The sequence below is a fragment of the Trichophyton rubrum genome, assembly GCF_000151425.1.
Source record: "Trichophyton rubrum CBS 118892 genomic scaffold supercont2.3, whole genome shotgun sequence".
Classification (NCBI taxonomy): Eukaryota; Fungi; Ascomycota; class Eurotiomycetes; order Onygenales; family Arthrodermataceae; genus Trichophyton; species Trichophyton rubrum.
This window is the reverse complement of record NW_003456426.1, coordinates 716,083-741,811: the sequence shown is the minus strand read 5'-3', so window position 1 is coordinate 741,811 and position 25,729 is coordinate 716,083. Positions and strand designations below refer to the sequence as shown.

At 47.7% G+C, this 25,729-nt stretch overlaps 14 protein-coding genes and 1 non-coding gene across 16 annotated transcripts; 9 read left to right on the top strand and 6 right to left on the bottom strand.

Moving 5' to 3' along the window:
* Positions 1–321: 321 nt before the first annotated feature.
* On the top strand, positions 322–771 carry TERG_03015 (uncharacterized protein; the record flags this gene model as incomplete). The annotated part of the gene is made up of 1 exon (XM_003235914.2): positions 322–771. One exon carries the CDS (start codon positions 322–324, stop codon positions 769–771), a length of 450 nt encoding a protein of 149 aa, XP_003235962.2.
* Positions 772–797: 26 nt separating this feature from the next.
* On the top strand, positions 798–1,418 carry TERG_03014 (uncharacterized protein; the record flags this gene model as incomplete). Its single annotated transcript, XM_003235913.1, has 3 exons — positions 798–892; positions 963–980; positions 1,187–1,418. 3 exons carry the CDS (start codon positions 798–800, stop codon positions 1,416–1,418), a joined length of 345 nt encoding a protein of 114 aa, XP_003235961.1.
* Positions 1,419–2,198: 780 nt separating this feature from the next.
* TERG_03013 (uncharacterized protein) lies at positions 2,199–3,158 on the top strand (the record flags this gene model as incomplete). The annotated part of the gene is made up of 3 exons (XM_047748006.1): positions 2,199–2,385; positions 2,571–2,753; positions 2,797–3,158. The coding sequence occupies 3 exons, from the start codon at positions 2,199–2,201 to the stop codon at positions 3,156–3,158; spliced, it is 732 nt and encodes a 243-aa protein (XP_047603979.1).
* Positions 3,159–3,699: 541 nt separating this feature from the next.
* Positions 3,700–5,100, top strand: TERG_03012 (uncharacterized protein; the record flags this gene model as incomplete). The annotated part of the gene is made up of 3 exons (XM_003235911.1): positions 3,700–4,326; positions 4,410–4,529; positions 4,588–5,100. The coding sequence occupies 3 exons, from the start codon at positions 3,700–3,702 to the stop codon at positions 5,098–5,100; spliced, it is 1,260 nt and encodes a 419-aa protein (XP_003235959.1).
* A 796-nt stretch (positions 5,101–5,896) lies between these two features.
* On the top strand, positions 5,897–6,963 carry TERG_03011 (uncharacterized protein; the record flags this gene model as incomplete). Its single annotated transcript, XM_003235910.1, has 2 exons — positions 5,897–6,311; positions 6,365–6,963. 2 exons carry the CDS (start codon positions 5,897–5,899, stop codon positions 6,961–6,963), a joined length of 1,014 nt encoding a protein of 337 aa, XP_003235958.1.
* A 1,055-nt stretch (positions 6,964–8,018) lies between these two features.
* On the bottom strand, positions 8,019–9,056 carry TERG_03010 (uncharacterized protein; the record flags this gene model as incomplete). Its single annotated transcript, XM_003235908.1, has 2 exons — positions 8,019–8,659; positions 8,729–9,056. 2 exons carry the CDS (start codon positions 9,054–9,056, stop codon positions 8,019–8,021), a joined length of 969 nt encoding a protein of 322 aa, XP_003235956.1.
* Positions 9,057–9,229: 173 nt separating this feature from the next.
* Positions 9,230–10,974, bottom strand: TERG_03009 (uncharacterized protein). Of its 2 annotated transcripts, XM_003235907.2 has the most exons (2): positions 10,529–10,974; positions 9,230–10,473 (listed from the first exon to the last, which is right to left on the bottom strand). In XM_003235907.2, exons 1-2 carry the CDS (start codon positions 10,590–10,592, stop codon positions 9,752–9,754), a joined length of 786 nt encoding a protein of 261 aa, XP_003235955.1. In that variant the 5' UTR covers positions 10,593–10,974; the 3' UTR covers positions 9,230–9,751. The 2 variants fall into 2 exon arrangements, with proteins under 2 accessions (XP_003235955.1, XP_047605804.1); XM_047749493.1 differs by having other exon boundaries at positions 9,230–10,974.
* A 325-nt stretch (positions 10,975–11,299) lies between these two features.
* On the bottom strand, positions 11,300–12,659 carry TERG_03008 (uncharacterized protein). Its single transcript, XM_047748005.1, has 2 exons — positions 12,460–12,659; positions 11,300–12,397 (listed from the first exon to the last, which is right to left on the bottom strand). Exon 2 carries the CDS (start codon positions 12,234–12,236, stop codon positions 11,892–11,894), a length of 345 nt encoding a protein of 114 aa, XP_047603978.1. The 5' UTR covers positions 12,237–12,397; positions 12,460–12,659; the 3' UTR covers positions 11,300–11,891.
* Positions 12,660–13,300: 641 nt separating this feature from the next.
* Positions 13,301–14,542, bottom strand: TERG_03007 (uncharacterized protein; the record flags this gene model as incomplete). The annotated part of the gene is made up of 1 exon (XM_003235905.1): positions 13,301–14,542. The coding sequence occupies one exon, from the start codon at positions 14,540–14,542 to the stop codon at positions 13,301–13,303; it is 1,242 nt and encodes a 413-aa protein (XP_003235953.1).
* A 552-nt stretch (positions 14,543–15,094) lies between these two features.
* TERG_11930 (uncharacterized protein) lies at positions 15,095–16,358 on the top strand (the record flags this gene model as incomplete). The annotated part of the gene is made up of 5 exons (XM_003235904.2): positions 15,095–15,281; positions 15,367–15,531; positions 15,591–15,623; positions 15,692–15,819; positions 15,876–16,358. The coding sequence occupies 5 exons, from the start codon at positions 15,095–15,097 to the stop codon at positions 16,356–16,358; spliced, it is 996 nt and encodes a 331-aa protein (XP_003235952.2).
* A 90-nt stretch (positions 16,359–16,448) lies between these two features.
* TERG_11929 (uncharacterized protein) lies at positions 16,449–16,898 on the top strand (the record flags this gene model as incomplete). The annotated part of the gene is made up of 2 exons (XM_047750966.1): positions 16,449–16,676; positions 16,731–16,898. The coding sequence occupies 2 exons, from the start codon at positions 16,449–16,451 to the stop codon at positions 16,896–16,898; spliced, it is 396 nt and encodes a 131-aa protein (XP_047605803.1).
* Positions 16,899–17,332: 434 nt separating this feature from the next.
* Positions 17,333–17,443, bottom strand: TERG_10525. Its single transcript has one exon. It is a non-coding gene; the product is annotated as a tRNA-Ile (tRNA).
* A 1,042-nt stretch (positions 17,444–18,485) lies between these two features.
* Positions 18,486–20,658, top strand: TERG_03005 (uncharacterized protein). The gene is made up of 2 exons (XM_047748004.1): positions 18,486–20,292; positions 20,372–20,658. Exons 1-2 carry the CDS (start codon positions 19,015–19,017, stop codon positions 20,477–20,479), a joined length of 1,386 nt encoding a protein of 461 aa, XP_047603977.1. The 5' UTR covers positions 18,486–19,014; the 3' UTR covers positions 20,480–20,658.
* A 478-nt stretch (positions 20,659–21,136) lies between these two features.
* On the top strand, positions 21,137–22,274 carry TERG_03004 (3-methyl-2-oxobutanoate hydroxymethyltransferase; the record flags this gene model as incomplete). The annotated part of the gene is made up of 2 exons (XM_003235902.1): positions 21,137–21,577; positions 21,663–22,274. 2 exons carry the CDS (start codon positions 21,137–21,139, stop codon positions 22,272–22,274), a joined length of 1,053 nt encoding a protein of 350 aa, XP_003235950.1.
* Positions 22,275–22,507: 233 nt separating this feature from the next.
* On the bottom strand, positions 22,508–23,173 carry TERG_03003 (uncharacterized protein; the record flags this gene model as incomplete). The annotated part of the gene is made up of 3 exons (XM_003235901.1): positions 22,508–22,567; positions 22,635–22,834; positions 22,900–23,173. 3 exons carry the CDS (start codon positions 23,171–23,173, stop codon positions 22,508–22,510), a joined length of 534 nt encoding a protein of 177 aa, XP_003235949.1.
* Positions 23,174–25,729: the final 2,556 nt, after the last annotated feature.

Below are 25,729 nucleotides of genomic sequence, written 5' to 3'. Positions count from 1 at the left end.
CAAAGCGTTATATGAAGATGGGGTGCCGTACTTTTTGAAGAAATCTATACGAGGCATCTACCAACAGCTAACGGAAGACTTACATTCAGGCCATAAAATAAAAATCAAAGGAGCCGACGGGGTAATTGTTGAATTTGAGTTGACGACTGGTCAGGTAGTTGAGTGAGATGATTCTAAGTTGTTGTGTATGCTCATTATGTGATTGTGTTTTGTGGTGATATCCGTGGCTTACATAGAGGTCGAACAAAAGCTGGCATTGACTATATGTCGCCATTACTTCTCATGCATTATCTACGTCGCGATGATTTAGCTTATTGCAGTATGGTGCTATATTATACCCACGTCTTGCGGAATAAAAATACGAAGGAGCTCACCATATCCGCGAATACGCCATCCATTGTTACTGTTTCTTGTGCTTTTGAGAAGCACTTAGAGGCATGGGAGTCCAGCAAAATATGCCTCGAAATCCAGGCAATTTTGGATATGATGGCATTCCCCGCGAATTTTACAATTAATAAAATTGTTGCATTTACATGTGGTCGAATTGCTGAGACTTTGGAAGACCGGTTAAGCCCTTGGGCAGATATTATTAAGTGGCGGGTATCGCATCAGCACAGGTTGATTTGTACAATGCAAAAAGCTTTTAGCAAGCGGATGGGCGCTCGAGGCACTCAGTGCTTTGCACATGATCCTGCATACACCGCCATTGATTCCGAACATCTCAAAATGCACGGAATCACCACAATTACGATCCTGAAGGCTTCCTTATAATTGACGATACCACCCTGCTGGTCTCAATGGCGCCGAATATACCTGTCAAAGGAATAATCACACATGTTGCACAACCGGCCATGATTGTATGGAATATTGATAATAGAGAAATCACATTTTGGTAAGAAAACCCTTTCTTCCGCTCGGGCTATAGCTAATATATCTTCGGCTATGTGCTAACACAAGACTAGTACGGATTCAACATCTTTGTAAGTCAAGGAATTCCTTGATAGTTCTATTCAAAAACTGAATTCTCTCACGACCCGGATAACTTTAAAGATGTAGCAGTATATACAAAGCTAGGCTCATAGAACATAACTAACAAAAGTGGTTGGCTGGGATGCCCAACACAGGCGAATAGTCATGACATACTACATGATCACATCGGAGAAGCTGTTAGTGATAATATTTACAGTAAGTGCGGAAACACCGAGGGCTTCTTTGCCTACATCACGCTCGACAAGAGACCCTCCACGACGATTGGTAATCCGTCACCGACCACTGGTTGTCTCAGCCGGACATCCGAGGCCGAATTACGTACAGGAGCAACCACTTCGATATCGGTGTATATACCGAGTCTAAACACCAGGCTCGAGAAGTACATGTCCACATATTCAACCAACTTATGCGACCCCGGAACTTATTAATACCGTCATCATTTACCTATGGCTATTACTACTATCATTTCGCTAACACCTGGACTTCCTCACGCTTGGCTAACGCCTCGATCCCCTGCCTTGTGCCAGCTTCCGCCCAGGCTCTTGGAAAAAAGGATTCACGTTTTATGTACCGTCCACAAAAGCATGGCTGCCACGATCAAACATCTACAGGCGTTATTATGTTGGTATGCACCAGATGGTCCGAGTTTAGGGCTGGCTCTTGAGGCTGATCTGAGCCTCTCTAACTAAACTGTTGGGGTGTCAGAGTGGTTGGCCTTCAATAACTACCACGATGAGGCATTTCCCAGGCTAGCACTCTGGGATACATAGCCCGGCACAGCGCCGCAAACCGTGTTGGTTGATGGTGAAAGATCAGGGAATAAAGAATACCCCTCCAATAAGTGACCATTGAAAAATTAGCATATGGCATTGCTATTGGCTGTCGATATAATTTCCCGTCGTATGTACCTACTCGGGTGGTTGGATGGAGTTGTTGGATGTACAGTACTCGCAGGTCACCTCACAGCCCCCTGTATTCTATGACGGGGTCCACACAGAGCTGTACAAAGGGCAAATACCGGGTTAATCAATATGAAGTGCTTCTTACTTGGGGATTCATCCTTTCAATGTGGGTTCCTACGACATCTGTTTAAGGAGCTTTGACTTCTCATCCAACTCTCACCAATGCTGAGCTCATATCGCCTTGATAGAGCATTGTCAATGTGCTCATAATATACCCACTACCACGGAGCTTTGATTCCAAATACAATGGCTACTCAACTCACGGCATTAAACTTGGCTGCTGTCAAAGAAGCGTACGCTTTGATCAAACCCAAGATATGGGAAATTCCAGTCTACAAATCAGCAACACTATCACATACCATCAGTAGCGCCATATTCTGCAAAGACAACATTGGAGTTACCGGCGTCCCAAAAGTCAATGTATTTTTCAAGTGTGAGAAGTTGCAAAAGACCGGCACGTTCAAAGTTCGCGGCGCCTCCCATTTCTCGCAAGGCAGAACGATCAGGCACTCCAAAACGGCTTGGTCACTTACAGCACTGGTAGATACTATCTCTATGCTTTCTCCTCTCAGAATATAGTATGATATGGTCTAAATTTGGCTAACGGTTATATGCAAGGCAATCATGGCATTGCGCTGGCCCAAGCGGCGGCGTATGCGTCGGAGGAGCGAGATTTCCCCATACCCCTGACTGTCATTATGTCGAAGTCTGCAGACCAGGGCAAAATCTCTGTGATAGAAAATCTGGGCGCTACTGTGCGCTACTGTATCGGCCTGCTATTTAACGGTGGAGGCTTGTGCGGTACGGGCAGAAGAGCTGCAGCGGAAGGCTGGGTTGACCTTAGTTCCAACGTCTGGTCACTATCATGTTGTCCCGGGCCAGGGCACTGCCATGCTCGAGTTCCAACAGCAGATTGCATGCCTAGGCGAGAAACCACTAAATGCTGTCATCGTTCCCATTGCTGGAGGTGCCTTGTTGGCTGGTACAGCCCTGGTATATCAAGCTCCCGCATCGAAGTCTTCGGGGCAGAACCGCTTGAGGGAGGACCCTCGCTCTTTCAGGGCTGCCAAAGGGGTCGCCGCATCGATACCTTATGTCCCGACAAGTCGACGATTGCCGATGGTCTTCGTTGTGTCTCGTGGCCAAATCGAACTGGGATATCTTTCGAAGCAAGACGCTTGTTCACGATGTATTCCCAGTAGCTGACGGTGAGATCCGGACGGCCATGCGACTGGCTCTAGAGGATACGAAGCAGTTTGTCGAGCCGAGTGCAGTAGTGCTACTAGCCGCCCTGCTCTTTAATATACGCATGACGAGATCTCAATGCTGGGCCGCTGACCTTTTAATCCTACCTAATCCTCCCAAGATTAACTACTTCCTTACCTGACTGTCAGATTCCTGGAGGAAAAGTCGAAACCAACCGACGAATAGACGGTCCGGACCAATATATTCTTGCACAATCATACTGTTGATAACCATTGACTTGTCTATGTGGCTACGTTTTCGCCCCGCTGCTTTGGGTTGCTGGTCTCCTGCCGGTGCATATGGACAAATGCCTCACGGGAGGATCTCACTGCCATCCAACCCGGATAGATGGTACGCTTTTGCTAGTTGAGCTTATATAGAGGGCTCCAGGAGCTATCCGCGTCTTTGAAAGGATGGAAACGCTACCAAGCTTGTCTGCTGCCATTCCCTGTGTTTTCAATACCTAATATCAAGTACCAGCCCTTTCTATACACCTTTCTCGATGCATACCAACCACCAGGAACTTCCCAGTACCAATGCAAGCAGTACTACAACTCTTGCGGAAAACCCATATGGCAGCCATTCCAGAGATATCTCTGTCGATGACGTCCACAAAGCTGAAGCCATACCGTCAAACTCCCTAGACAAGGCTCCCGATGGAGGTCTGATAGCATGGACTCAGGCCACCATGGCCCATCTAGTCGTATTCAACACACGGGGGTTCGCAAACTCCTTTGGTATATTTCAGGCCTACTACAAGGGATATCTGGGGCGATCTCGAGCAGACATAGCCTGGATAGGCTCCATCCAGATCTTCCTTATATTCATGATTGGGACCTTTTCTGGCCGTGCAATCGACGCTGGGTATTACCGAACAATTCTCGTGGCCGGCCTGTTTCTGCAGATACTAGAAGTATTCATGACCTCGGTGGCTCAAGAATACTGGCAGATATTCCTTGCACAGGGTGTGTGTCAGGGTATAGGAAATGGGTTGATATATACCCCAACTGTATCGCTAGTCTCGACCTACTTTTCCAAAAGAAGGGCCATGGCCATGGCTATAACATCTGGTGGAGGTGCCACTGGTGGAATTGTTTTTCCTCTTGTTGCCCAACAGCTTCTACCCAAAGTAGGGTTCGCGTGGACTGTTAGAGTGATGGCTTTCATCATGCTCATTAATGCATCTATCGTCATATGTCTCATGCGTGGAAGAGTTGCCCAAGGAAAAGTGGCCCCATAGTCGAGTGGTCGGCTTTCCGAGAATTACCATACCTGCTATTCTCCATTGGCAGCTTTCTTATCCTGTGGGCTGTCTATTTAGCCTATTCTTATGTAGGTTGTTCCCTCAGGAAACCAAGTTCCAAATTCTTGCTAACCCCTGACCTACCAGATCAGCACTTTCAGTCACGATATCATTGGAATTTCTTCCTCTACCTCCCTAACCATCCTACTTATTACGAATGCCGTTGGCATCCCCGGTCGTGCTATTCTTGCTTTCGTCGCTGACCGGTATACGGGACTCCTTAGCATGTATATACCAATGTCGCTGGCAGCGGGCATTTCCCTTTATGCATGGTCTGCAGTACGTGACCTGTCTGGTCTCGTAGTATTTTCAGTCATGTATGGTCTCTTCGCCGCTGCATGTCAGGGCCTTTTTATAGCCTCTTGCTCCTCCTTGACAGTCGACCTTAGCAAGATGGGCACCCGAACAGGCATGGTATTTACTATTGTCTCCTTTGCAACACTGACAGGGCCACCTTTAGCGGGGATGCTTATAGAAAAGAGAAACGGCGATTATCTTTATGTCCAATTCTTCGGCGGTACATCGTTCGTTCTAGGATCGCTGATATTGATTGGGGCAAGGTCCGCTCACACTGGGACCAACTGGAAGTGTCGTGTGTAAGCTTGGTATACATATATTTTTAATGGCTCATTTGAATCTGTTGAATGCATCCCTGGGGTTTGATAGCATAGGTTAAGTATCTGCATATACTCTCTTCTAGTTAGCAGTAATCATTATACTATTATTTCCATCCTTGTGCTAGTTACTCGCCGGTTAAACCTGAAATGGGGATAAAGAAACACTACAACCAACCATAGAATATATCACTAGCAAATTTAGTGAGCCCACCAAAGTACGTGTTTCTGTCCTCTAACTACTCGTAGATATTTTCGAGTCGCTCCCTAGATGTTCCATCATTGATGTCTCTCGGGGATTCTCCGACAGAGCACTTTAATCCGTGGTTACTTGTTAACTAGCCGATTGTCGTATAATATTGACGTCCGCGATATTTAAGAAATTCCATCTCTCACAACCTCCGTCGTTCTATTGTTATAAAGACGGAGAACCGCAGGATGTTATCTTTCAAGCCTATACAATGGCTGTATAGGGAGTTTGGCCTTGACTCCGTCTACCAGACGGGGCCTGATACCTGGTTCGTGATGCTGGCAAGAACATGCCGGATGTTTGCATTTGGGGCTATGTCTCTGATCCTCGCCCCATTTATGTCGTCTCTGCATTTCTCAGACTATTGGATTGGATTCTTTATGACGATGACGTCGGTCGGGGACGTTATCCTCTCTCTTCTTGCAGCCCTGGTGGCTGACCGTGTTGGGCGTCGGCGGATCCTCTTGCTCGGGGGTTAATGGCACTGTCTGGCACAGTGTTCGTGTTCTTCGAGAATTACTAAATCCTGCTTATGGGTGCTGTTGTTGGTGTTATAAGTGCTACTGGCGGTGATTTTGGCCCTTTTCGCTCTGTTGAAGAGTCTACGATATCCCATCTCACAATGCCAGCTACGCGAACTGATGTACTGTCCTGGTATGTTACGACTTCAACGCTGGGTTCTGCCCTGGGGATCGAAGCTGCTGGTCATATAGCCAGTTTCTTGAAAAGACTTCGAGGCTCAAGGCAGGATATTACGGATGTGTATCATGCTATGTTTTGGATATATGTTGCAATGGGTGTGCTCTCCATGATATTTGCATGCCTGATGAGCAGGAAGTGTGAATCTACTGAAGTGCAAGTAAAGTCTAATACCGAAAGGCCGCGGGAGACTGATCCACTACTTATCTCTGGAATAGCAAGAGAGGATACCCATGAGCAAAACGACGGTGACCCTGTTCAAACACCTTCGGCGAACCTCCAGCAACCATCAAAACCACAGTCTTGGTTGGCAGGCTATGGCTCAAAAGCAAGATTGCGGAGCTATCACAGGAGACTCTCTGTGTGGTCATAAAACTCCGGGTACTTCTCACAATAGACTCGCTAGCTGACGGAATGGTGTCCTACGCACTCACATACTACTATCTCATGCGTAAGTTTGGTCTCACTAAGTCGTATCTGGGAGACATTATGTCAATCTGTTTCCTACTCATGGCCATATCTACCGCCTTCGCCGGACCTCTTGCTCGACGTCTATGGCTTATCAATACCATGGTGTTCACTCATCTTCCGTCTTCTCTCGCCGTTCTGCTGCTTCCGGTACCCCAGAGTGTGGGTTTAACCATAGTTTTACTATTCATTCGCACTGGGCTGAATAATATGGACCAGGGACCAAGAGTTGCGTTCATTGCGGCTGTGGTAAAGCCAGAAGAACGCACGGCGGTCATGGGTATCACGGCTATGCTTAGGACGTTGGGTTCTACTATAAGACCCAGTCTTACTGGCTTTCTTGCTGACACTGACAAGTTCTGGATAGCATTTGTTGTTGCCGAGGCTCTACGTGTCGCCTACGATGGGGGGCTCTTCTACTTGTTGACCTGAAAATCAATGCTCCTGAGCAGGCAGGGGACTCAGAGACAGATTATTAAATATGAAACTGGTTAGTTCTCTGGTAATGAAAAGGGAAAAAGGTCCTTGGCTAATAGGAGCAGCAGCAGAATGGTAAAGGTTATTGATGATTGGCTATGGTCGAATAAGAAAGATGTTAGCACGGTGTAACTAATTGGCCCCGTTGGAAGCGAGAGATTGAGTGATATGGGAGGATATTCATGGTTCATATTCTTAAGGTATTCTTCCAATGCACACTACCTCCGAGTAATTCAATAGTAACTAATATACGCGGGTTATAAGTGTAGATTTCAAGCCCAATAATATATTTATAAACTACAGCGACCGCCCAAAGAGAGATAGTGAGATAGCCCTGAGTGACTTTGGTGACAGATGTTATGTCGACCGAAACGTCAACCCAGTGAGGATGGACATATTATTGGCGCTGGACAGTTTCGAAGCCCAGAGACCATGCTGAATTTGCGCTGGGATCCGCCCACGGATATCTGACCCTTTGAGGCCACAGTAGGTCTAGTCCCCTTACAAGTTGTGCAATGTTATATATATGAGCTGACAAGTTTATAGCTAATCAGCTTGGTATGGGAAAAGGGCTGGCACATCTGAGAATATTTACCTGGGAGACGACAAATACCCAGCGTATATCATGATCAAACGAATCAATGCTTTGGGCCACTTCCGGAGGAATTTACAGAGATTGCGGATGAAGAGAGAGCAACCATGGCAACGCAGCTAATTTACTACGTTGAGAACTTGAGCAGTGAGCGACGTAAGCCATTTGCTCAAGCGGAGGATGAGACTGAGCTCTCCAATGAGATTCGGGGATTTCTTTGTAGGATAATGAAACTGGACCCCCGCGATAGACCAACAGCAATACAGCTAGCTGTTGGAGGACGAATGGTTTAATGGAGAATTTAAATTATTATACTCAGCTACAGAGGAGGTAGCTGACACCAGTGGAAAAATGAAGGAGTGTTCTCTTCATATGCGATCCGTGTTTTTGTCAGGTTCCTTTCCCATGTTTTATGCCCTCAAATTTCACCGATCACATCTTTCAATATCTCTGGAAGTATGACGCTTGAATCACCTTGGAAGAGCCAGTCAGTTGGCTCCAGGCCCCCCTTGGGGAGGTGAGTGGCATCCATATTAATCACAGCAACACGAGCTCCTCTATCTCGGCCTTCTTCAATATATAACGCGGCTGGGAATACCTGGGCACTTGTACCGATGACCAGGACTAGATCAACCGGGCCCTCATCGAGGAAAATATCTATACTGTCCAGTGTATCATTAGGAAGCTCCTCGCCGAACCAGACTACCCCAGGCCGTAGAAGCCCGGTTGAGCATTTCGGGCAATGCGGGAGATCGTCTTCTGTGAGACTAGGGATAGGAACATTTGCATCTGAAATGTCCAAATCTTCACCTCCAGAAGAGAAGATTTTCTCATCCAGAGCAGCATGGATGGCTTTGGCAGCCTGTTCACCAGTTTTATCATCTGTAGATGGGTTCAGCTGCGGACCTGCCTTAGGGATTGCAAGACAGGGGACAAGCGGGTCTTGGAAATCGTTGTCTCGAGAGTAGGTGCAGTACTCTGAAGCGCACTTCACGGTAAACAAAGAGCCGTGAAGACGGTGGAGCTGAGATTCAGGGTGATCAGCTCGTTCCGATAGACCTACATCAGCGTTAGCATAGTTCTATGGCGGAAACAAGGCACAAGCCAACGTTAATATAACCAGCGTACCATCGACATTCTGAGTCAGAGTCCAGAACTGGGGGATTTTCCTGGCCAACGCTGCGAGGGCATAGTGTCCTCTATTGGGATGAGCCACCAGGGACATATGCCGTCTGTAGCTGTAGAACTGCCACACGAGCCCTGGGTCAACACCAAATGCCTCTGGAGTTGCCAGGTCTGGCGCCCGGTGAGAGCGCCACAATCCGCCGACCCCACGGAAGGTAGGCAGGCCAGACGCTGCAGAGAGGCCGGCACCAACTAGGGCCAGGATACGCTTTGATTTCTTGAGATGTTCACGGAAGCTGAGCAGGTCAGCCTCGGGAATACCTGAAGCCATGGCGAAGCGACTAAAACAGGTGCCGGACGAAGGGGATCTGGAGGTTACCGGAGGTTAGGCCGTTCCGCACTCGGAAAGAAGAAAAAGAAGGAAGGAGCAAGACGGTGTGAATTTATGCTTCTTTTTCCTCCAGCGGGAAGGCCCCACTTGCATGCAGAGCCGCAAGCTTGGACGTTGGCGGGCGGTGAGTGGAAGTAACGGTACGGATCGTCAGGCGTGGCGTGGTAACGGTCCAACCGACGACAGCGCGTGTACTGCTACTTCCACTGCCAGGTTCAAGTTATACGGGCCCGATACAGTAGATATCTAGCGAATTTGCGACAAAAAGGCTCATTTAGCTAGTAAGAACCACCTCTACCTCTATATATGGCCTTTTAAACGGATTAACCCGAGACTTTTACGGATTATTTTATAATGTTGGTTGTGGTGGAAATAATATTATGTGTGGCATTTCTAAACAGAAAAAATGGTAACGGTCTGGGAGGGACTGTTACCATTTGGGACTGTTAACTCCACGTATATCCATGAGTTATTGCCACCGCTAACCCAACTTTTAAAACAAGTGTTACTATTGGTCTGATGCATCATTATGCCAGCTCTTAAAAGTGGCTTTCAGCTGATAAGTGATGAAAAATAGTTGCAGCTACCGAGGATGTCCATTAAATGTCAAAATTCGAGTAAAACATGTTCGTGGTTTAAGGAGCAGGAAGCTTCATTGCAGCATATGCGTGCTTCTTGTTCTCCTCTGTTACCTTGGAAACGTATTCTTTTAGATACGCTGGCACCTCTTTCATCATATTCGTCGAGCTAGGGACAGGCTCGCCAAAGGTCTGCCAGACAGGCACGATACCAGACCAAACCTTCTCTTTCACCTCCATGCTATCGATATCCTGCTTCTCATCTGACACTTCACCATCACGCACCTTGCCGCTGCCAGCAACAATCTTTACACGCAAGATAGTCGTGCTCTGGAACTCGCCTGCCGTTGGGGGAGTCCGTGAATTGTCCCATCGTTTAGCCACGACGCCGTCAGTGATCAGCTTCATGGCATAGTTCTTCTCATCCTCATCCGTGACCGGCACACCATAACCATGCAGAACTACAGAGCGGTAATTGTAGCTGTGCGAGAAAGGAGAGAGGGATAGAACAAGACCATCTACGTGAGTCGCTGAGATGCAGAGAGGGAGGCCTTTATCCCCTGCCGCCCGTGCCATGTTCATCATGCGTGCACTGACATATCCGTGTATATAACAGTCCAGAGGCTCGTCGATACCATTGGAAGGGAACTCGTAGGATCCCATTTGTCCGATCATAGGGATGATTGTAGGAAAGGGATCGTCGCCGCCAGGCACGAAAGCGACATCAAGGTGAGTTGCCGCATTGATGATGGAATGAATAGGCCCGAGATCGTAGGTCACTGTACACAGACATCAGCGTGTCATTTTTTATCCAACTGTCAGATGAGAGTTTACCTCGCTTAGCGTAACGGTTAGCCGTGTTGCTAATCCCCTTGGGATACACAAGTGTCTTGCCCATTTTGATATGACTCTGACAGGTTCTATATACTGGGGTAGTGAACGACAGAAATTAACAAATATAAGTTAGTCTTTTGCTCCTTCGATGACTAGGAGAAGCGTTTATATAGATATGTCTGAACGTGTTGAAGGAAGGGCGTCGCCAAAAGGGCGATGATTCATCGGCACGGTTAAATCGTCTCTTCATACTAATGCATCCCCGAATAATCCTTTAGCCGTGCCCCGCCATGCCGCCTTGTACACCGTAAACCATACCTTACTCTGTCTGAAGAACCGTTCTTGGTCCCTTTTTCCCAGTCCATCCTGAACTCTCGGCCATCTCATCGCCCGGTTTTTGCATTTGGGCCGAGCCTTATCGTCTTATCGTCTTTCCGCGGCTTAATTATCTCCGTATTTAAGTAGAATGCAGCCAATCAGCAGTTTTTGATTGACAAAATTCCTCCGGCTACGCTAACTCATTTAGACAGGGTTATCCGAGATCGGCTCTGAAGACCAATAGGAATTGATGACTAATGGGAAATGCCAACAGGCTTTCTGTTGAAGCCGGCGTTTGGCCAGCGTGTCGGATATATGATGATGCGACGCCGCCACCCCCTGCAAGGTTCCATCATTTCGCGTAGGCACCATACGGCCGATCGGTGATCAGCCAGCATAGATAAATAGCCGTAGGATAGTCCGCTGTCTGGATAGCCATCATCATTCATCGTTCCTACGCCTATTTATCTGCTTTTCCAGTGCTCAGTTAGACGTCGAGGCATTCGTTTGCTGCTCCGTTGTGCCTTGGAGCTCATGTCACGTGACGTTGTCTTGACCTCGGGAGCTTCCCGAGACTTTCTTTTGTTTACTAATAGTCAGCCTCTGCGGGTACTTCCGTTTGCTTCTTACCTTTATATCTGCATGTATCGGAATATCAATAAGGAGTACAGAGTACATTATAGCTACAGCAGCAAACTTCTATAAACACACGGTAAATATATGAACAATCAATATATACCTAGATACCCCATACAATACCCAATTATACTGAAGATTTGACCTCCATTTTGACAGAAATGCCTTATATTCTGATGACCACTTTGCCCATATGTTTGGCATCATATAGGTAGTCAAAAGCGGCTTGCGAATCATCAAAAGTAAAGACCGTGTCATCCAGAATGGGCTTTAAATCGATTTTCTTCTCGGATAAGAAATCAGACAGGGTCTGGTGGTCTGTTTTGGAACCTACGGCGCCCCCTCTAAAACACGTATATATCGTTAGCAGTGTTTAAACCTTGGAAAAGTTATTATTCTAAAAGGATGGCTACCTTATGGCTGCAGTTTTGGTCAAGAGAGGCGTGATTGTATGTGGAAAGCTCTTGACATCGAATCCTCCCAAGAATCCCACCACGGTAATGGATCCTCTGCGGGCCAGAGATGTAATGCTCTGTGATATGGTCCTAGGTCCCACGGTCTCAATGACAAAATCAACTCCACGACCGTTGGTGAGGCGAAGCACTTCATTCTCCCAATCAGGGTGGATTCGATAGTTGATAGTGTCAACTTCTCCTGGCTTTCCAAGGGCTCGCACTCGGTCTAACTTCTCATCAGATGAAGAAGTGATGATTGGGTGGATTCCGGCCGCAAGACAGATGAGGAGACCGAACATGCTTACTCCTCCAGTGCCTGGGAGGGAAGTTAGAAAAAATGCCGCTCTTCAATGTGGTTGAAGTTGGTGGAAGCTTTACCTTGAAGCAGGGCAGTGCCTGTGGAGCGAGGCATTGATAACGCTCTCCATGCCGTAGTACCTGCACAGGTGATACATGCTGCCTATGTAAAGTTGGCATGTTAGTATACCCGTTGACTACTTTGGTAGTGAATGCGTTACTTACCTCCTCCCAAGATAAGTACTTCGGCAAGTGAAATAACACATTTCTGTCGAAAACTGCATATTGGCGCAACACTCCATCAATATGTCCTCCTAACGCAGCTTTATCTTCCTCGTTGTCGTGAATATTTTTCACATCAAAGATAGGTGCAACATGGTCTCCAATCTCAAAGTCCTTAACATCTGACCCAACCGCTATAACCTCCGCCGCACAGTCCGAAGCGGGGATACCTCTATCGAGAAACTTGATGGGATATTTGCCGTGCAGCATGGCTACATCTCTATAGTTCAGTGATACAGCGTGGATGCGAATTAGGACTTCCTGGGGCTTAAGGGAAGAAGGGATCTTTTCTGTGATTGGCTCAAGGGTTTTGAGGTCACTGCCCTTGCTGCGCCTGTAGGCTTTGGAGGTCTTTGGGGTGGACATTGTATGTTTTAGTCGCAGGGTCCAAATGTATCGTTGATAGATAGTATTATAGTATATAGCTAACAATACTTGTTATTGCTGATGGAACGATGGTTCGAAGCTGTTGTTACCATATATTGTCGCCTTTATATATCTACGTTTTGATTTATAATTGTCAAAAGGATTTCGGTATGTTCCTTCGAGTCCGAGAGGGAACCATGCATAAGTAATGCACACATGCATGCTGGCGTCATTTAAGGGTATATCGGCTCCTGTAAACGGAGTTCATAGGCCGCCAGCATCTTCTGTCGAGTATTGGGATCGCCTGCGCGTTTACTCCTCTCGTTACACGGATTTCGTAGTTACCTTAGCTGCTTTTGGCATATAGGAGGGGAAAAATCTATGTATCTATTTACGAACCTCTTAAATCCGTTATTCATCAGAGGCCCTTATTACAGTTCCAACAGTCCTTTCCTGCGCATATCTCCCCCACAATCCACCTCATCGCCCAACCGATCTCTCCTCCAAGCTTCTGCATCACCCGCTGGCTGGCCTTGTTCTCCTTATTAACATCCGCAAACACCCAGCCTTTCTCCCTCCCATCGATATCGTCTTCCAGCTGGAGTGCATGGATAGCCTCATTGCCCATGCCCCGACGCATGATCTCCTTGGAGAGCAGGGCTGCGAGGCCTCGTCCACGGTGCTCCGGCTCAACATGTAGAACGATCATGCTCCCGTCATACGTTAGGAAAGCCCAGCCAATAGGCATTTCTTCGACTTTGTCTACCCCGTTCCCGTTTACATGGGCAACGGGGGTTTCATTCTGGCCTTTCGCAGCTACATCAGCCTCTATGTCGTCATGGTAGATAGCGACGCTAGCAGGGAACGAAGCCCGAGTGCGTTGGATGTGCGTGCGACTTAGGACCAGTCCAAAATGATGATCTTGGATCCCACGGCGGCCCTTGTTGTCATGGAATCGGTATCCCTGCGGTGGTCCGTTGTCGCCAGCGTCATAATGGGTTCGGTCAAACATGTATTTCACGCACAAATCGACACGGTTGATGTGAAAGAAAGGCTTCTGGCCTGAACTGTCCTGTTCCCTGGGTCCCAATTGGCCGAGCAGCTCAGCCAGGCCGTCGTTTATTGTTCCCATCAGTAGACCAGTCGGAGGAACGGCAGGTAGCTTCTTAACTCCGTTTGGCTTGGTGCCCGGGATGTTTCTCTCAAGGGCTCCTGGGGTGGACAAGAGTGACGGCAGCAATTTTGAGCGAACATATGCAAGTAGATTCCTGAGCTGCTCTCGAGCCTGCTTCAGCGTCTCTTCATCGGCCGTTAGGGTGGTCTTCATTGTGTCTCCAATCATCTCGTTACGTCCATCTGCCTCTAGGCTTGAATACACCCACATTTGCGTCTCAGGGTAGCGGAATACATCTACGTATGCTACCACCCATGGTTCCTCCGGCTGTCTCTTATTCTCTGCGGCGCCTGATCCTGATCCTAAACCCCAACTTGATCCTGATTCTGGGGGAAATGTAGCTAGGACACACGCTTCTGCAGAACGTGGGAAGACGCCAAAGGATTGAATGATTCGCAGCACTGGTCCGGAGTGTGGTAGATGGCGCTGCAGGCGAGGGACTAGGGTGCGAGCAGGATTAGGATGGGCATGTATGGAAGCCGCCATCGTTATGTTCCTGGATCTCTAATTGAGAAAAAGAAGGAGAATATGATGAGAGGAAGAAATGAAGGGACAATGAGGCGAGTAATTGTATTAAAATAAGTTTCCCTATATATAACTAGACCAAAAAACCCTTGCATACCGATCTCCGTTAGCCGTATGACAAGGTGACTCACTGGCTATTTGAATAATAGATCACTTATAGATTGACAGCTGCACAACGGCCTTCCATATTGCCCATCGTGAGGCTAAAACCGCGAACCTCTGCTGTATTTCTAGAATTGATACTTGTTATCTTGGTCATGACCACACAATTTGAACTTGCGTGTGTGGATGAGAAAAGCTCGATTACATAATAGAATAAACATCTATCTTTATGACCCGTCACGTTATCTAAACTTAGAACTGGCCAATAGAAGTGCTATGACATGAAGCTCAAAGCTTTATTTGCTTTAAAAAGCAATTGCTATCTTTCTTTTTTATCTGATTCCTTGACTTGGAAGCTGTCAAGCAACCAACTTCTTCCAGCACACGGCCAGCAGACATCTTAGGCCCATTATGTCGACGGGAACCCGGTTATGGAGACAGTGTTCTCGAAATATCCCCTCATTACAGGCTAGAGTCCCCCAAAGCAGCGTTGTCGCTGCTACACTACGACGAAGATACAGCTCCGTCTCCGCCGCAGAGCTCCAGTTTGGCCAACCATTGCACGAAACGCACCCTCACCTATTAAAAGCTGGAGAACGTCAGTTGCGCCTCGGTTTAGCTGAGAATCACCATCCCGTGAGATTTTGTTAGCAAATACTTACTTCTGGTTGGCAAATATATAGTAACCCCAGGCATCACGGCACTCGAATATGACCACCGCCGCTCGAAGCTTGCCTCCAAGCTACCCAAGAATGCCGTCGCTATCGTTCGCGCTGCAGACTTGAAGTATAAGTCGAAGAATGTGTTTTACAAATATCATCAAGATACCGATTTCTTTTATTTGACTGGTGCGGAAGTCTGCTGGAACACCGTTTTTGACAAGTAAATGTTGACGGTGGTGGTTTAGGATTCAATGAGCCTGGAGCTCTAGCTATTATAGGTATGTTCGGGATGGAAGACGATAGATCGATTAGCAGGCCATTTGGGTACTGATGTTTGCGAGGGTAGCAAATACCGGCCAACCGGGCGAGCATACTTTCTACCTCTACGTTCGGGAAAAAGACACGCAAGCAGAGCTATGGGAGGGAGCAAGGTCAGGAACACAGGCCGCCATGGATGTATTCAACGCCGATGAGGTATACATCCCGTCTGACACACGACTAGTAACATGGGCTGGCTGACCTTCGTCTAGTCTGGCGACATCGACCATCTAAAAGACTACCTACCGGACATCCTGTCTAGCGCATCAGAGATATACACTGACATCAGCGCTGGACGAGGCCGCTCGGCTTTTTCCCGCTTCATATCCAGTTTCTCTGACTCCGCGAGTTTAGCTAGTGACGCAAGAGAAGAAGCCATGGAAAAGATCAGGCCGTTGTCTCCAATAATTAACGAACTCCGCGTATTTAAGAGTGATGCTGAAATCGCGAATATGAGACATGCAGGACGTGTGACTGGTCGAGCATTTACCGAATCTATGCGCCATGGTTTTGGCACTGAGAGTGAACTTGATGCCTTTTTGGAGTACCAGTTTCGTCGTCAGGGCGGCGATGGAACGGCGTTTGTGCCTGTTGTTGCTGGTGGATCGAATGCGTTGAGTATACATTATGTTCGGAATGATAATGTTTTACGGTACGTGCCTTGGCTGCTTGGTGTGAGACATGCTGACTTTTGAGCGTAGAGATGGGGAGTTGGTTCTGGTTGATGGTGGTGCGGTGAGTATATTGTACTTTATCTAATATGTTTATGAGTCTGTTCTAACGCCATGCAGCAATACGCAGGATACATCTCAGATGTGACGAGAGTATGGCCGGTAAACGGCAAGTTCACTCCCGCTCAAAGAGAGCTATACACTGCCGTTTTGAATGTGCAGCGGTCATGCATATCTCTGTGCCGCGAATCAGCCAGCTTATCACTAGACAAGATCCACGATATAGCTGAGCGAAGTCTTCGAGAACAGCTCGACTCTATCGGTTTCAATACCTCTGGCAATGTATGACGTTCTCTCCCGCTCAGTACTTGATCGACCGCTAACATGTAGCTGCAGGCCATGCGAACGCTTTTCCCTCATCATGTAGGCCATCATATTGGTCTCAGCGTGCACGACTGCGGTGGCTACTCGCGGCAAGAAATGCTGCGGAAGGGCCAGTGTATCACCATTGAACCGTACGATTTTCTCATACCGAAACAAAATAGATTGATAAATGAGTGCTAACGGGGAGTCACAGGGGCGTCTACGTACCAAATGACGAGCGCTGGCCCAAGAAGTTCCGTGGAATCGGCATCAGGATAGAGGATAGCATATGTGTGGGAGACGACAACCCCATCGTCCTGTCCCCTGAAGGAGTCAAAGAGGTAAGACTTACTATGACTGTCAGATATGGTTGCATCAACTAACAGTTTCTGCTTTATAGATTGACGACATCGAGGCCCTGAGATAGAATAGAGTGTAAGAGTATACTGGCATGTTTCTTCTACTTGTATTATTTGCATGATGTCTATACCTGTATCTATATATACACACCTCACCACCGGGAACAGCCACTCAATCGCGAATAAAACAGATAGATAATTATCTCTCCATTAAGAATAACTACCATATATTCAACTTCGTAAAAGAATGAGGAAGAAAAAAAAAATAAAATAAAATAGACCAGGCGGGATTTGAACCCACGACCTCCGCATAACAAGATGGAGTTAGTCATATCACTTCGAGGAAACGATATAAGAACGGCACGCTAACCACTGCGTCACTGGTCTTGTCTAAGTGGGCAGTGGGCCTCAAGATTACTGTAAGCTTAGACAGCTTCCTTGGCAGTGCGCTCACCGATCCCCCTGCTAGTAGTCTACCTGCTTGCACCGATGTGCAGAGCGGGAGAAGAGTGGCGGCGGCGGCGGCAACCAAGTGGCTAGCAAGAACTCATGATACGTTTATTGGTTTGAAAGGGCCTGGTGTATCGCTAGCCGTTTCATACATACTTTGCGTCAGGCTAACAAGTACCCGTTGGTACCTCGGATCTGTGGTTGCAGGGCTCTAGTGATATATATAGCTAGCCGGTGATGTACCTTGATACGCAGCGAAAAGAACCCAGCCATGCACTAGAATTGCGCTGAGTAGTCCAAACTTTTCTACAATTACTACCGTCACAGCCATCTCCGGGATAATCCTCTCCTTCTGTCTGCGTTGAGTGTCTCTTGACTAGGGCTTAGGGTACGTACCTGGAGTAAAGTTCGTGAGGGACGGCTGCTGACTCAGCAAGAAAAACGTGACCCGATCTTTGTTTAGAGCAAAACAAGACGAGGAAGACGAAGACGAACGCCGTCGACATCGCCAACCACCACAGCCAGCATCGTCGTCTCAAGGCACAGCGATGACTGCGTCCTCCTGACGGGCTCAAGAGAGCGTCCTCTGCCTCCTCTTTCGTTCTCTCCTTTGTCCCTGTGTGTTATTGTCCTTTGTTACGTCCTTCTTTCAGTCATTTTACTCGTGTCTCCATCGCGTGTCGTCCTGAGGCTCTTTCTCCAGCTTCACCAGACAGAGAGAATACCAACTACAAGTCTTCAACATTCACTCTAATTCCCGGTACTTCTCGCCCCTCTGACCTGTATTGTTATTCATGGCCACTTTATTCGTACCATCGCCACACGCGTTGAATGCAATGACTACCCGAAGAGCGCCCCTGGCAAACGTCCCCAATGCTACGAACTCCCCTCACCGAGCCGTCTCCACGGCCACGACTGCTACCATGAAGCGCACTCGCCCACCGGGACTACCATGGGATTCTGCCGCGGCTCCTCCGCCGTTAAAGAAACAGGTGCTCGATACTGCCGACAATGTGGACGCGCGATTCTCTCAGCGGTCTTTGAACCAACACCAGCCCCAGGCGGGAGAGTCGAAGATATTCACCCGCAGAACCAATACTCAACCCACGGCCTTCGAGAAGAAGCTGGCTGCAGTGAGAGATAAGCCGAAACAGCAGCAGAATGCGCTTAAAGTGAGCAGGAACATCAAATATTGTCCGGAGTCGGTAGAGAGTGTTCGCCAGTGGCAGAGACACTATCGAAAGGTCTTCCCTTCTTATGTCTTTTACTTTGAGAGCATTCCTGAAGAGGTCAGGAAGAAGTATGTCAGGCAGATCATGTCCCTCGGCGCTGTAAGTTGCTAAAAACTTCTCCTGTTCAACCTTCCATTTACTAACCTATTTGTTTAGACCGAGGAAAAGTTCTTTTCCCGGGTAGTTACCCATGTCGTCACGTCCCGCTCCATCCCTCCTGAAGTTGAATCTGAAAAGCATACGGAAGCGGCTCAGTCAGCGTCTGCCGAAAATAACATGTCGGGCTCGGTCCAGACTGTAAACCCATCGATGTTGGAGAAGGGCATTGATGCTCAACTAGGAAAGACACGATCAAGAACAGGTTTCAGTATGATCGAACCGGAAAATAAGAAAGGCATGGGTGGCGGCAGTGGGGATCTTCTTCACCGTGCTCGTCAAATGAACATGAAGATATGGACCCTGGACAAACTCCAGCGTGTCATATTTACTATGAATGATAAGGAGCTGGCACATATACTCCAGCCTACCCGCAATGGTACTGCGCCGGCAAAAAACAAGACCGAAGATGATCTCTCCCTGGCTCTTCAGCATGAGAAACTCCATGCCCCTATCGACTCCGACTCACTGACGCTAAACAAAGGCCTAGTCCCGTTCAAGGGACCATACCTGTATATCTGGGATTACAACCGGGAAACACGCCCTGTAGTTATCCGAGAATATCCCAAAGTTAACAGAAAACAGGACGGTGCCTGGCCACAGTTCCGCAGTGTCGAGCTAGGGAAATGCCCCTTTGTTGAAACTGCGGGCGGCAGGAAAACAGAAAAGGATAGGCAAAAACAACAACAGGCAAAAGCTAATAATACCCAAACCACCCTAGTAACAAAAACAATGGCGCCTCCTGCCAGAGGGCCAAGCAAAACAACCAATCAACAACAACAACAGCAACAGCCTAACATGACCGCTGCTAACCAAGACGATACCGAGTCTGCACTCGAGGACTCTGCAGGTAGGCCGATTGAACCTATGGAGAACACTGCTGCCACCACTACTCCTACCAATGTAGGGCCGAGGCCAGTCTCTAAAGGCTCAATCTCGGCTTCTTCTTTACCCTTTAAATTCGGAGGTGAAATCGCCGCTTCCGGAATCCAGCCATCAAACATCACATCTGCCATCCGATCGCAGATGATATCCTCGACAGCAGCTACGCAGGGCGCCAGAGCTAGCACCAGCAAGGAAGTACACGAGCTCAAACGCAAGGTTCTGGAGAAGAGCAGTGGAATGGTCTCTACCGCTATCTCCTCATGTCACAGGGCTGATGCAGCAGCCGCTCCCCAGTCCCAGTCTGTTAGAGTGCCAATTGCCCGCGCGGCTAAGCTCAAAGCTCAAGCGAACGACCACGGCACAATACAATTGACAGAACGGAACAGAGGCGCCAGTGATGTCGCTCCCAAGAAACAAAGCGGGCTGCGAAAACAGCCGGCCGGCAGCAAGAAGCGTGACCCTAAGCCAGGCTACTGTGAGAATTGCAGGGAGAAATTCGAGGATTACGAGGATGTACGCTCACTTTCAATTTTTCTTTTTTTTTCCATTCCATTTTAGACTCTGGCTGTTCTCAAGCTAACCAAAATCGCAGCACATTGCGACCAGGAAACACCGCAAGTTTGCTTCGAATTCTATAAACTTCTTTGAGATAGACGCATTCATTCTTGGCCTGAATCAGAATTATCATAGGTATCGGTAGTAACATACCTGCAGTTAAACGTTGTGTGTTTGCCTTGACTTGCATGGCCCTCAAAATATTTGTATTTATAGCGAAGCGACTTCAGCGTAAATCCTCAAAGCACACACCTTCTGATTGCGAAGTAATTAATATACCACATACAAGTCGAATCCTTTACTCCTCGTCATCTTCATTCTATCCTTTTTGGTGCCCCCTATCCCTGCGCTCCCAGTTGTAAGCTTGTCTGCCTTTCCCCTTGCCAAGTCATATCACATGATCAGGGGTCTCGTCCGTCCAATCACATGCTTCTCTTGCGGTAGTGATGGAACTAACAAGCTAAAAAATCGAACTAACGACTCCCATATTCTCTACTCTACGCTGCATAAACTATCACGTACCAAATATAAAAGAGCTGATTTTTTCCCTGAAACAAGAGGAGATGAAGGAAGAAAAAGACCTAATCTGATGGAATGAATTTCTCTCGTTTAATTTCGCACAACAGTTTATTTTTCCATAATTGGTTCACATATACCTTGACAACATAACTAGTTATCCCAGACCATAACTAGATACCCCCTGATATCATAATTGAATATACACCCTACTTCTCTTTTGTCTGTGTGGTTACGGTATATCTTCCTGCCCTCTTCCTGCCCTCAACTTCCACCTCAAAACACCATGGCATCTCGACTTTGCTCTCGCTTGGCATATACCCGGCCAGCCCCTGTTGGCATTCGACTGAGTGGCGTCATCCGGCCCACTGCAACTACAACATCAACGTCCAAGTCCTTCCCACCTGCCGCGAAACTAGCTGCTACAAGACAGCAAGAACGATATAGTTCAAACTCTCCCATGGAGCCCGCTCCCAGCTATGCCCGGAAGAAGGTTACCATCAAGTCATTGGAAGCCCTGTACCGAAAGGGGGAACCAATTACCATGATGACGGCGCACGATTTTCCTAGCGCTAATGTATGTGAGGCTGCGGGCATGGAGATGATCCTGATTGGGGATAGTTTGGCAATGGTGGCTCTAGGGATGAATGACACAAGCGAGGTCACGCTTGAGGAGATGATTGTGCATTGTCGTAGTGTCTCCAGGGCAGCGGCGTCGGCCTTTGTGGTATGTATACGCATATCCCTGATTTCCTTTTTTTCCTTTTTTGCAAGTGTGTGCCTGACTGTGGAATTGGTCGATGGTATGGCAGGTTGGTGATATGCCGATGGGTTCATACGAGATTTCGGAGGAACAGGCGGTCCAGACTGCTATCAGGCTCGTGAAAGAGGGTCGTGTCCAAGGTATCAAGATCGAAGGAGGCCAGGAAATCACGCCTATTATCAAGCGCATTGTCAAGGCGGGAATCCCTGTGGTTGCGCACGTTGGACTAACTCCGCAGCGACAAAACGCTCTCGGAGGATTCAGGGTACAAGGAAAATCCATGGCCACGGCAATGAAGGTTTATGAGGACGCTCTGGCCGTCCAGGAGGCCGGTGCTTTTATGACGGTGGTTGAAGCAGTACCTGCTGAGATTGCTTCTATCATCACGAAGAAGTTGCGTATCCCGACTATTGGTATTGGTGCCGGTAACGGATGCTCAGGTCAGGTGCTGGTGCAAATCGATATGTTGGGCAACTATCCTCCTGGAAGGTTCTTACCAAAATTCGTCAAGAAGTACGGCGACGTGTGGTCCGAGAGCTTGAGGGCCATTGAACAGTATAAGAGTGAAGTCAAGAGTAGGGAATACCCGTCGCCTGAATACTCATACCCGACTACAAAGGAAGTCGTTGCGGAATTTGAAAAGGTAGTTGGGGAGAAATAGTGAGGCTTGGTTGCATGTTGTTCCGTCTGCAAACTTTGCGTCGGCACATCTTCCATCCTATACTGGCGCTTGGAGATTGATGTCTTGCTTTGTTATGCGGAGCCCAGGCCGTACCGTGCATACACATACCTTTAGAAAGCATTCATGTAAGTAATAGCAAAAAGAGTGAGAAAATACAACATACATGCAGTCAGACTTGCTCTATTTACGTTTTAGAACCACCCGCTACCTTGTCATCCGAACGCCGGCGTCATGGAATATGATATAATTAACTGGTCATCTGACTTGAAGCACTATACAACAACACATCAGTCAGCCAGGTTAAACGTGTAATTAAATTATAACAATAGCTAGACATACCCTCCACAAGCCACCGATTCCCTCATCCAACCCTGGAGCAAAGACACTATTCACATAACAAAATACGGAGTCCGTATCCTTGCAGCCTAGCTTCTTCCTCAAGAAGCGAACGATGGTCTCGAACTTCTGAGAAGCGCTCACTTTGAACACCTTGCTCTGAAGAAGGGGGGCAGATGGCATAGGCAGGAATCGAACAGTAACTATCTCATGGGGAAAACGTCAACAAGCATGAAAAGCAGAAGCAACTACCAGCTAAATGGAATACCTTTTCTGTTATCCAGCGCTTCTATTTCTTCCAAAGCCTTGTGACTTGACTTGGGAAGCACCGGTAGCACCATGGAGGTGGACATGGGCAGGTTAGCTGGGTCTCCAGTGTCTGGGATAGGAGTTGTCGACCCTCTTCTGCCACTATCTTCCATACTGAATCTGCTTTGGCTAACTCTGTCGCTGGATATATTCTGTCCTTCAGTGATAACATGTCTTGAGGTCCGTCGTGAGGAGCCTGAAGAGGGTGAGCCAAACGGGGTATGCTGCGACATCGCGGCGTTCCGGAGAAACTCTCCTGGAGCACCTTTTCAGATTATTAGCTAACTAGTTACTAGATAGGTGACTAGTTACAAAAACGAGCTGTCTTAGTGAGCTGTCTTTGTGAAGTTGGACATCTAGACAACCAAGTTGTCTCAAGCGCTGTGTTGAGTCTCGAAAGTATTAGCTAAGTATGCTTAAGTAAGCTGGAAGTTTATTTCAAACTTAGTTATATAAGCAAGAAGGTCACCATTTGCCGCTAACTATAAGCAGTAAAGCTTCTTACTATATCTGGTTAAGCTACCCACCCGCGGGCCCAATATAAGCTTCGCTTTCGCTTCTCGATCAAAGACAACCAATGATTCCGCCTTCCATCAGTGTAGAATTGACTGAACGGCATATTTGATACTCTCTCAAGTTAGCTATCTAAGAGGCGCAAAAACGACCGAATATGGATGAACATCGCCCAAGATACGGCGTCAACAGCCGCAAAAGCGCCCGCTAATCCCAATACCCCTGATAGTTTATGACTGTACAGTTATAAGCTTAAGTTATATGTTCCTTATTTTCCTTATTTAGGAGGTAGAGATGTGATGAATTGCTTCTAATAGTACGGAGTAAATACTCCGTAAATCTTTTATCCCTATTGACGAGTAGTCTAGCAAGTGTCCTTAAGTCGCACAACTGTATCGAATCCGAGCTGAGGGCCAACCCTGTACTACATGTAATTAGAGAGCTCCATCGATAACTAAACCCTGCTCGGGCTCCGGACCGAAGCCAAGTCAAGACAAAAAGTAAACATGGGCGCGCAAATCATCGCACCGAGATCGGGAGAAGCCTCAAGTCAACACACTGCTATCTTTGTGTGTCGAGCAACTAGGAGATAATAATAACTACCTCCTGCAGTTGGGCCCTTTCCAGTGTTTAAGCTGATAGAGCGACAAATAAAAGCGATCGCGATGGAACAAAAGATTTGTCAAGGACGAAACATTAGTCATCAGCCTGACTAATCCGACATCTCAGAAAGGGAAGAACAACATCCCACAGCCACAACTTACAAGCAGACCAACATACGAATATAATGACATCCAGCAGGACAGAGCATCTCGATTGCCTGGCCCAGGAACCGAAGCAGGTGAAACAGACTGTGGCTGACGTGAGCAACCAGCGTTGCCCATTTGCTTCTAGAAACCCTTGAGTGAGCTGAGATATTAGGAGACAGGTCTTGTCCGTTTCGACCATAGTTTCAATGCTTGGTTGACGGAACGCCATGGACAGGTAAATATAGATGACAGTCGAAGGCTGCTAGCAGGGGCCAAGCGGATCCTTATTTCGAGATTTCAATGTCATGCCTGATGCTGCATACTGCATGCCTTTAGAGAGAAATCCAAGATGCGATCTTCGAGCCCTGCGTGGCAGAAATTCTCCTAGGCTATTTTTACCGACGAGCTTCATTTGCTGTGTCATATGAGCTACTGACTGATTGCTCCATGATCTGGCACGAATAAGAACAGAGTAGTTTAATTCTTTGACCGCCCTTTCAGGTGCCCAATGCTATCCTGCCACTGCCAGCCACGCTTACAGGCCACACCACATGTCGATACACAGCCAACTCGCAGCATCAAACTAGTCGGACACTCTTTAGGCTCTCGACATGGTACCGTGGAAAATAAGTCTGTTCCTTTGAGGTGTCGCAGGTCCAGGTCATCGCCCAGCGGTGTACGGAACAAAAAACAATCCTCCATCCCACTGCAAAGCTTGTTCATGTGCTATCAGTATCTCCGTCAAAAAAAGGCTATATATATTGAATACGAGCGAGAGGTGGTCATGGATGCCACGAGGGAAAACCAAAGGCCCTTAACTCCACAGGGGAGGCGGGTTGGACGGGAAGATCCAATCCATTTTTGATCTCTTGCGCTGTGCGAGCCTTTTATTTAACTGGCTCTTGAAGGACGCCGATTGCGACCCATCTGGTTTCTGTACTGCCAGGTACGAAGTGTATCCAGGGTGAACAGAGTCTAAGGCACAATGCAAGATGATTATTTCGCGCGTAAGAGCGCACGTACGGAGTACCCTCAGAGGGATTCAAGTAACTGTATATTCATTGTTAGAAATCTACTCTTTCTAGACCGTGGTTTAACTAGCTAACTGGTAGTTAGTATCATAGCTTATGACCGACTATCCTGTCAACCAGTGGAGATCTTGTCATTTACTTTGTGGCAGTGGGCAACCAGTCTTCCTTTCCCTAGAGCCGCTCTGTCAACTACGGAGTACCGTTGGTTCAGTGAAAGTAGGCGGGATGAGCGACTTCTAACAATAGATGAGGCTGGGACCGTTCTCGAAGAGCATACATCTTTTTCGGTACGCCTGCTTGCGCCTCGGACCTGGAGTGAAAGATCTAACGAGCCACAAAGCAGGCCCTCAAGATCAGCCATCGTGATTGCACACGCAGAATCCTTGGGGCTCCAAGTGAGTTAACTAGTCATCGCGGTGGTGGAAGATTATGCTGGAGTATGACCAAGGACAGCGAGCTGCACATCCCTGACTAGATACTCACCTTGCGGTGGGAC

Coding starts and splice junctions, on each gene's coding strand:
- TERG_03009 (XM_003235907.2), bottom strand. CDS start 10,592: ATGGGCAAGACACTTGTGTATCCCAAGGGGATTAGCAACACGGCTAAC. Junction 10,474..10,528: donor TAACCGTTACGCTAAGCGAG/GTAAACTCTCAT, acceptor GTCTGTGTACAG/TGACCTACGATCTCGGGCCT.
- TERG_03008 (XM_047748005.1), bottom strand. CDS start 12,236: ATGTTCGGTCTCCTCATCTGTCTTGCGGCCGGAATCCACCCAATCATC.
- TERG_03005 (XM_047748004.1), top strand. CDS start 19,015: ATGTCGGGCTCGGTCCAGACTGTAAACCCATCGATGTTGGAGAAGGGC. Junction 20,293..20,371: donor AATTCGAGGATTACGAGGAT/GTACGCTCACTT, acceptor CCAAAATCGCAG/CACATTGCGACCAGGAAACA.